This window comes from Barbus barbus (assembly GCF_936440315.1).
Source record: "Barbus barbus genome assembly, chromosome: 16".
Lineage (NCBI taxonomy): Eukaryota > Metazoa > Chordata > Actinopteri > Cypriniformes > Cyprinidae > Barbus > Barbus barbus.
In genome coordinates, this window is record NC_136744.1 from 849,820 (window position 1) to 859,126 (window position 9,307).

Genomic DNA, 9,307 nt, shown 5'->3' on the forward strand with positions numbered 1-9,307 from the left:
TAAGTTTGCCACAAAATCCAGCTCCGACTGCACCAGCCTCAAACTTCAACTAGACCAACTCCGCATCTTCAGCCAACGCCCGAGACGTCAATGACTACTGAACTTTCAGCCAATCAGCAACTCGGGAAACCCCCTTTTCTGCAAAGATGGACAAAAGGGAATCCCTTAAGCCAGGGGTGGGGAACCTTTTTTCTATCAAGGGCCATTTACATTTTTGTAACATCCTTTAAGGGCCATTCTAAATTTTTGAACATATATCACTAACCTCTCTAATGCGATGGTTGGAACTGCTTCTCTTTGGCGAGGTGTCTGATGTTAGATGGCAGTGATGACGATGCTACTCGCAGCTGGTTTTCCAAGTTTGGGTCAGTCAGTCTTGAGCGGAATCGAGTCTTTGCAAGAGTCAGTTTTGAAAAGAACTGCTCACAGCAGTAGGTTGTCCCAAACAGAGATGCAAACTTCAGTGCATGTCTCCTCAGAATGGGAAAATCCTCAGAACGTACATACAGTTTATAGAACTCAAGCAGAGGGAGGTTGTTGTACTTTGCTTTGAGCTCGTCATTGCTTTGCAGCTCAATTATTTCATGTTGTAGGTTGTCAGGTACTTCAGATGGTTCCACATTAAATGGCGTAGCAAATATGTTCAGTTCATTTTGTTTACTTTTCATGTCCTGAAACCTCTCGCCAAATGCCTGATGCAGTTTTGCACACTCACCAGCATACTCAGCTGTCATAGCAGGCTTTTGTTCTTGTAGAGTAGGAAAATGCACAGTGTTACCCGTTTCCAGTTGCAATTGCCACAGCTTTAATTTCGCCTCAAATGATTTCACGTTTGAAAGCAGAGAGCTGAGAAGCTGGTTCGGACCTTGGAGCTTGACATTCAGCTCTGACAGGTGCTTGGTTATGTCCACCATAAAGGCCAAATCACACAGCCACTTGTCTTCACTGAGTTCCACAACAGGTTTTCCCTTAATCTCCATGAATTGTTTTACTTCTTCCCTCAAATTGTAAAACCGTGAAAGCATATCTGCACGACTCAGCCATCGCACCTCACAATGGTAAACCAGATCTCCATACTCGGACTCAAGATCACTCAGTAACTCTTTGAACTGGCGGCTGTTTAGCCCTCTGCTTTTGATGAAATTTATGGTGGAAACAACAGTTGTCATTACACTCTGGAGCTTCAGGGAATGTGCACACAGACTCTCTTGATGTATGATACAGTGGCATACAATTAAATCACTTGGATCAAGATTGAGACGACTCATTTCTTTTTTGACCAATGCAGTTAATCCCTTTTGCGAGCCAAGCATGGCTGGCGCTCCATCTGTGGCAAGGCCACTTAACTTTTCAAATGGTAATTCAAATTTATTCATTGCCAAAACAACTTGCTCAAACAAATCCTCACCTTTGGTAGTGCCATGCATGGATTGCAAAGACAGCAATTCCTCTGTCGTTTCAAACTCAGCAGTAATTCCACGCACAAAGATGGCTAGTTGGGCGGTATTAGTTATGTCCGTTGTTTCATCGCAGGCCAGAGAGAAAAACTGGAATTTTTTTGCAGTGTCATTCAGTGTTGTTTCAATGTCTTGAGCCATATCAGTAATCCGTTCTGCGACAGTTCTTCGAGATAAACTGACACTTTGGAAGAGTTTTATTTTGTCTGGTGCAAGCAGCTCCGCAGCGGCAACAAGACACTCTTTCACGAACTCTCCTTCTGAATGAGGTCTCAGTTTCTTTGCTATTAGCTCGCTCACCACAAAACTTGCATGAATAACGTTCTCCCTGTCAGAATGCGGTCTTGTGAAAACTGCTTGTTGGGCACTCAAACTCCGCCGAAGAGTGTTAACTTTATCCAAGCGCATTTGTCCTTGCAACTCAATCAGTTTAGCATGCTTCGAGCTGTAATGACGCTCGAGATTGGCCTTTTTCATCACTGCAAGCGCATCTCCGCAAACTAGGCAGACTGGCTTGCCTTTGACTTCAACAAAAAAATAATCGTTTGTCCATTTTTCTTGAAAAGCACGACATTCTGCATCTACTTTTCTTTTCTTGCCTGTCGCCATGATGCTTATCAGCGACGACAACCGTGAACGTTACGTGCATGTTTCACGTTCACGCTGACTGTGACCCAGACAGGCAACCCTATTTCATATAATTATAAATTATCTATAATATTATATTTCTATTTTTTTATATATATATCTGTCATTTTTCTATCACAGGAAAATTAATTGCTGTGTAGCTTTTTTTTCTCTCTCTCTCTTCCTGAGGGAGGAGGGGGGATTTTGAATTGACTGATGGGCCGGATCAAACTGTCTCGCGGGCCGCATACGGCCCGGAGGCCGGACGTTCCCCACCCCTGCCTTAAGCAGTGGTGGACAGTAACGAAGTACAAGTAATTCGTTACCGTACTTAAGTAACTTTTTAGCGTATCTGTACTTTACTTGAGTATCATTGTTTTGTGAGACTTTATACTTTGACTCAACTACATTTCAAAGTGGAAAACCTTACTTTTTACTCCACTACTTTCCTAAAACCTGTCGTTTCTTTTTATGTTCCTTTCCACAACATACATGCGTAACCAGTGACAGGTCAAAATAATTACACGTCCTCCGCAAGTGTACCAATCAGAACACGTTTCGTGCAGTTTGGGCGCTGCTGCTGGCTGCGCCTGCGCACTTTACTGTCTATGGCTGCTGCCTGCCTGCTTCTTTTCGCTGTCACGTTTATAGCCAACACAATAATGGAAGAAGCGCCAGACATTGAAATTGAGCACCCATGGCCATATTTAAGCAAATTTTTTGAAGTAGTGGAAAGGAAGAACGAGTCATTCATTTTTAAGTGCCTTCTCTGTCTGCCTCAGAAGCATACGATTTCTTCTTTCAAGAATTCGCCATCCAATCTAAAGAAACACATAGAGGTAAGTAATTTTCAGTTTGACTGTGAAATTAATTAAAGGCTAATATACCTGTCGTTTTACCCAAACTGGATATAATACGCTCATACGTTGTGTTAATAATAAACGTGGACATCAGTTCCATTGTGCAAGGTTAAGCTAGCAAACTGCAGACCGTTAGCAAAGCTCATTAACACCAACACTGCAAAAAATGCTTTTCTTACTTTAGTATTTTTGTCTTGATTCCAGTCCAAATCTCTAAAAGTTTTTAAATCAAGATGCATTTACTAAAGTAGTAAAAGGCCATAAGATATTATGTCTTGTTTTCTGGGGAAATAAATCAAAATTAAGTGAGTTGTTGCTTAAAAAAAGCTAAATTATCTGCCAATGGGGTAAGAAAAATGATCTTGTTTCTGTTTGAATTAAGGTTATTTTTCTTAGTGGATGCATCTTGATTTAAGAATTTTTAGAGATTTGGACTGGAATCAAGACAAAAATACTAAGTAAGAAAAGCATTTTTTGCAGTGAAGGCACTTGGCTAGAAATAGCCTAACATTACCCCCTAACAATGCCATTTACTTGTCAAGCTCGTTCATAGAATGTGTAGTGTGTCTAAAGAAATTCAATGTAAAATGATGAAAATGCATTTAGGCCGATGCCTTTTTCTGACATTTCGGCTTCTATTTGACTAGGTTTACATGCAAGGTATGATTGATTGGTAGCTACTTGAACAGTAGCCTGCAATTGATGTAGGCTAGCTAGTTACTCAGCCTTCTCAGCAACCTACTTGGTACATGCAAAAAACATGAAATGTGCACTTCATTTATGAAATTGAGATATATTGCTGTGAAGATATTATGTTCATGATGTGTTTTTCCCCCTTTCTTTCCAGAGAAAGCATTCAAGTCACTTGGAAAGATACAATGCCCTGACAGCCCCTCGAAAAAGAAAAGCTGAAAACCCAGTTCCCTCCACTTCCAGACAACTGAAATTAGGAGAAACAAAAATTGTGAATCAAACAAAGGTAGACAACGTAGTCATAAATGTTGTAATTCAGAGTCTTCAACCATTTACTGTGCTAGAACAGCCTGCGTTTAATGCTTTAGTGCAAGAGCTACAGCCTAATTCACGTGTGATGTCCAGAACTACATTGCGCCGGAAAGTAGAAGAGGGTGCCCAAGAAATGAAGAGAAATATTAAACAAGCAATGTCCTCCATTGAATTCATTGCCACAACAACTGACTGTTGGAGTGCAAGAAGGAGAGGATTTCTCTGAGTCACTGCCCACTGGGTGGATCCAGATTCATTGAAGAGGTGCTCTGTGGCACTTGCTTGCCGGCGGATTAAAGGGCCACACACTTTTGATGTGTTGGGCAGTGCATTGAATGACATCCATTGCGAATTTGGCATTGAGAAAAAAAATAGTTAGAACCAAAAGGCATTTAGAGAATATGGAGAACAACAACAAGATGAGAACAATAACTGTGCCTCCAGTGAGACTGAAGAGGATGCTTGCAGTGATGATGATGAACAGGAAGAGGAAGGTGTTGATGTTGACTTCATTGAGGTAACACCGATCTTAATGGAAGATGATGGCTTACAATTTCAGCTTCCAAAGCATCATCGCTGTGCATGTCATCTATTAAACCTTGTTGCCACAGTTGATGCAGCCAAGGCCAATTCCAATGACTCCTATAAAAGACTGTCACGATCAGCTTTTGCGAAATGCAGTGGCTTATGGAACAAGACATCTCGATCCTCCACTGCTTCAGACATCATAGAGGACACATGCAAAATACAACTGATCCGGCCAAACGACACACGATGGAACTCATTATTTCTCTCTGTTGAAAGAATCGTGAGAATAATCAAAAGATGAAGGAGAAGGGGCCCTGAGAACTGTATGCACTGCACTGAAGTTGCCAATGTAAGTGTAACTTTTTTTAAATATACCTTTCATTCCAATATGTAATTTTGGAAAATATTGCTTAACTATTCAGTTGCTTTAAGTAAGGGGAAATGGAGGACAATTATAGTCCGAGCAGCGTCACCACTCACCACTCATCACACACACACACACACACACACAATCACTCACTCACAGACAGACACACAAACACACACACACTCTCTCACAGACAGACAGACACACACACACACACACAATCACTCTCTCACAGACAGACACACAAACACACACTCTCACACACACACACACACACACACACACACACACACACACACACACACAAGACTTAAGTGTTCTTTATGTTTGTTAGGTTGAGTTCAGTTGAAATTTCCTTTCTGGAGGAATTTGCCAGAACCATGGGTCCTCTCGCCAAAGCCCTCAACATTCTTCAAGATGAAACAGATGTTCAGATGGGATGGCTTCTGCCAACTCTGACGCTCCTCATCAATAAGCTTGAACGAATCCACATAAATTCCAGGTAGAGAAATTCTTTCCCCTCATGTTATTAAGGTGTATTCCTTTTCATACACAATTCAACTCCCTTAAAACTTCATATAGCATACGTGTAGGAAGTTAATGTGTGCCATTAGTAAAATGATTAAAAAGAGGCCTTTATGAACACATTGACCAAGAACACAATAGATGTAAGACCGTCAAATCATATTTAACAATTAAGTATTGGGATGCTTGTTGTTATTGTCATTGTCTCAGTATGAATGCACGCTGTAAATGTTGTGATATTGTACTGTATCAGTTTCTCTCCCCCACCTCTAATTCCAGGTACTGCAAACCTTTGGTGGATGCAGTACTAGAGGGACTACAAAAGCGCTTTAAAGACATGATAGCAGAACCAGAGTTTATTGCTGCTGCCATCCTGCCCTCAAAATTTAAAACAGTGTGGACATCTGATGAGAACCTATTAAACATAGGTATGTATCTATGTATGTACATATGTTTTGTGGCATTTTTATTTCAGATGTCATACGCTTAGTTCACAAAACAAAAGTAAACAAAAAAACTAAACAAGCACATTTATAGAAGTTTATTTACTTAAAAGGGTGGGGGGTGGGGGGTTGTGACCTGGATTCATGTATATGCCTAAAAGGCAAGTTTGATGTAGATGGACCCCATAGCCTTATTGTTCAAGGTACTAAATGCTGTTCATGTTGTTCAGGAAAAAGAACAAGGAAATTTGACACAACCTAGACTGAGTTGTGGCCAGGGAAGTAAAGCTGATCTAATGGGGCATAGAAACGGATCTTTGCCCTCATATGTCAGCTTTAGCTGCCTATCCATAACTGTGCATGTTGCTCCAAATTAGTTAGTTCATTCTTTTTCCTCTGTACTGTACACCAGAATTGCCCTATCATTTATATAACATGATTTCTGGCATCTGTCCCAATATATGTTGTATATTAGGACTTGCCTACATCAAGGACCATCTGAAGGAAGAACGTTCACATCAGTCACCAGCCAATGGATGTCGGCTGGTGTCGGCTCAGTGATCAGCCGTGAAACAATGATTCTGTTCAAATTCCCTATAAAATCATAAATGATTCCCTTTGAGCTAAATTTACCTGTTTCCCTTACATATATAATAAAGGAGACAAAACACAGCCTTGAGGAAGTCCTGTAGATGTTATCAAGGGGGCTGAGGAACTACCATTAACTCTCACTCTGTGAGTTTTGTCAGTTAAAAAATCTAAAATTCAACCCACTAAAATCAAGACCAAAATGAGTAATTAACTTATCTGCTAAGATATGAAGTTGTAAAGAATTAAAAGCACATGAAAAATCCACAAACAAAAGCTTGATGTGTTTTGCTCCCTTCTAAGTGCTTTAATACCAAATTTAATAAAGTTGCTGTTGCATCTACGACACCTCGCTGTGTTCTATAAGCGAACTGAAGGGGGTCTAAAATATTTTTAGTTTTAGCCAACAACTCTTCTTTTACTGATTTCTCAAACATTTCATTATAAGAGATGTTATTGCAATTGGCCTAAAATCATTTAGTGTTACTGCATTTACAGTTTTAGGCACAGGCACCACAGTAGCCTGTTTCCACAATTTAGGGACTCTCTGAAGAGCAAAAGACCACTGAAAAATATTACAGGACACTGGTGCCAATTGCTCAGCACAAACCTTAATTAAATGTCACAATGTTGTCTGGCCCAGGACCAATGTTGTCTTCTTACAACCCTTAAAAACTTTAATTACATCTAATTCAAGTTATTATAGTCAACACCACAACTCATTTTATATTTCATAGGCTGCATTTTAGGACCTAATTCAGGTGCATCAAAGCGTAGATAAAACCTATTTAGTTCCTTAGCCAATTGACGACTAGAGTCATACCCAGGTAACTGAATTCTCTTAGTTTCACACCCTTTAAATCCAGTTATAACTGCCATCCCCTTCCAAACTGAACCCAAATTATTCCTACTCAACTCTTTCTCTAGGTTTATTTTATAATTAAATTTTGCTTTTGTTACGGTTGGTGGTTGTAGATACGGGAGCGCACGATGAAGAGTAACAAAAAGAGACTTTATTATGCATCAACACACATTTACCATTATAAACTTAAGAACCGACAAGGATAGGGACAAAACTGAATGCTTATAAAGAAACAGGAAACAATGGAGCAAAACTAAATAATTAATCAAACACAGGTGACAAGACTAAATGATGATTACTAATTAACTACATAAGAACAGGAACATCCAAATAAGGTCAAAACAAAACTGAAAGGAAAACCGACATGTGACAGATATCGCCCCCCTCCCGGTAGGTGCGTCCCGCACCGTAACAGTAACATCGGGGAGGGGGGGCGGGCGTCCTGGAGGCTGGTATAGGATCAGGACAGGGAGGAGAACAGGGAAGCCTCCAGGGCGGATCAGGGGCCTTGGGAGGCCATGGCAGGACTGGAGATTCGGGAGGCCATGGCGGGACTGGAGATTCGGGAGACCATGGCGGATCAGGGTCCTCGGGAGACCATGGCGGGACTGGAGATTCGGGAGGCCATGGCGGGACTGGAGATTCGGGAGACCATGGCGGATCAGGGTCCTCGGGTGACCATGGCGGATCTGGATCCTCGGGAAGCCATGGCGGGTCGGGGTCCTCGGAAGGCCATGGCGGATCGGGGTCCTCGGGCGGCCTCGGCGGATCGGGATCCTCGGGTGGCCTTGGCGGATCGGGGTCCTCGGGCGGCCTCGGCGGATCGGGGTCCTCGGGCGGCCTCGGCGGATCGGGGTCCTCGGACGGCCATGGCGGATCGGGGTCCTCGAGCGGCCTTGGCGGATCTGGGTCTTTTGTGGCCTTGGCCTTTGGCCTGGCCACACAAACTGAGGCTATATGGCCCCCCCCCAAAATTTCTTTGGGAAAGTTCCCCTCAGGCGGCCATATTGGAGGAGAGGGCTCTTGGGGGCGTTCCGGAGGAGCGGGCAATTGAGGGCGTTCCGGAGGAGCGGGCACTTGAGGGCTCACGGGAGGCGCGGAGCTGGACGGAACCAGCGTAGATGCAGGAGGGCGCTCTTGCAGCGCGGACACTTGAGGGCGCTCTTGCAGCGCGGACACTTGAGGCCGCTCTTGCAGCGCGGACACTTGAGGGCACTCTTGCAGCGCGGACACTTGAGGGCGCTCTTGCAGCGCGGACACTTGAGGGCGCACGGGAGGCGCGAAGCTGGATAGAACCAGCGGAGACGAAGGAGAGCTGGACGGGACCAGCGGAGACGCAGGAGAGCGCTCTTGCAGCGCAGACATTTGAGGGCGCTCTGGCAGCGCGGACACTTGAGGGCGCTCTTGCAGCGCGGACACTTGAGGGCGCTCTTGCAGCGCGGACACTTGAGCGCGCTCTTGCAGCGTGGACACTTGAGGGCGCACGGGAGGCGCGAAGCTGGATAGAACCAGCGGAGACGAAGGAGAGCTGGACGGGACCAGCGGAGACGCAGGAGGGCGCTCTTGCAGCGCAGACATTTGAGGGCGCTCTTGCAGCGCGGACATTAGAGGGCGCACGGGATGCGCGGGGCTGGACGGGACCAGCGGGAACTCAGGTGGGCTGGACGGGACCAGCGGGGACTCAGGTGGGCTGGACGGGACCAGCGGGGACTCAGGTGGGCTGGACGGGACCAGCGGGGACTCAGGTGGGCTGGACGGGACCAGCGGGGACTCAGGTGGGCTGGACGGGACCAGCGGGGACTTAGGTGGGCACTTGCGAGGTGCCGGAATTGGTGGGCTCAGACGAGGAGCAGGCACAGGAAAGCACTGGCGAGGAGCTGGCACTGGAGGGCGCTTGCGAGGAGCAGGTACTGGATGGCACTGGCGAGGAGCAGGCACTGGATGGCGCTGGTGAGGAGCAGGCACCGGATGGTACTGGCGAGGAGCAGGCACTGGAGGGAATGACATGCCCTCAAACTCAACTAAAATCCCGACCGGCACCTGTT

At 44.8% G+C, this 9,307-nt stretch overlaps 1 protein-coding gene across 1 annotated transcript; it reads right to left on the reverse strand.

Moving 5' to 3' along the window:
- Positions 1-269: 269 nt before the first annotated feature.
- On the reverse strand, positions 270-2,066 carry LOC306882146 (general transcription factor II-I repeat domain-containing protein 2A-like; the record flags this gene model as incomplete). The annotated part of the gene is made up of 1 exon (XM_079436628.1): positions 270-2,066. The coding sequence occupies one exon, from the start codon at positions 2,064-2,066 to the stop codon at positions 270-272; it is 1,797 nt and encodes a 598-aa protein (XP_079292754.1).
- Between the last annotated feature and the right edge of the window lie 7,241 nt (positions 2,067-9,307).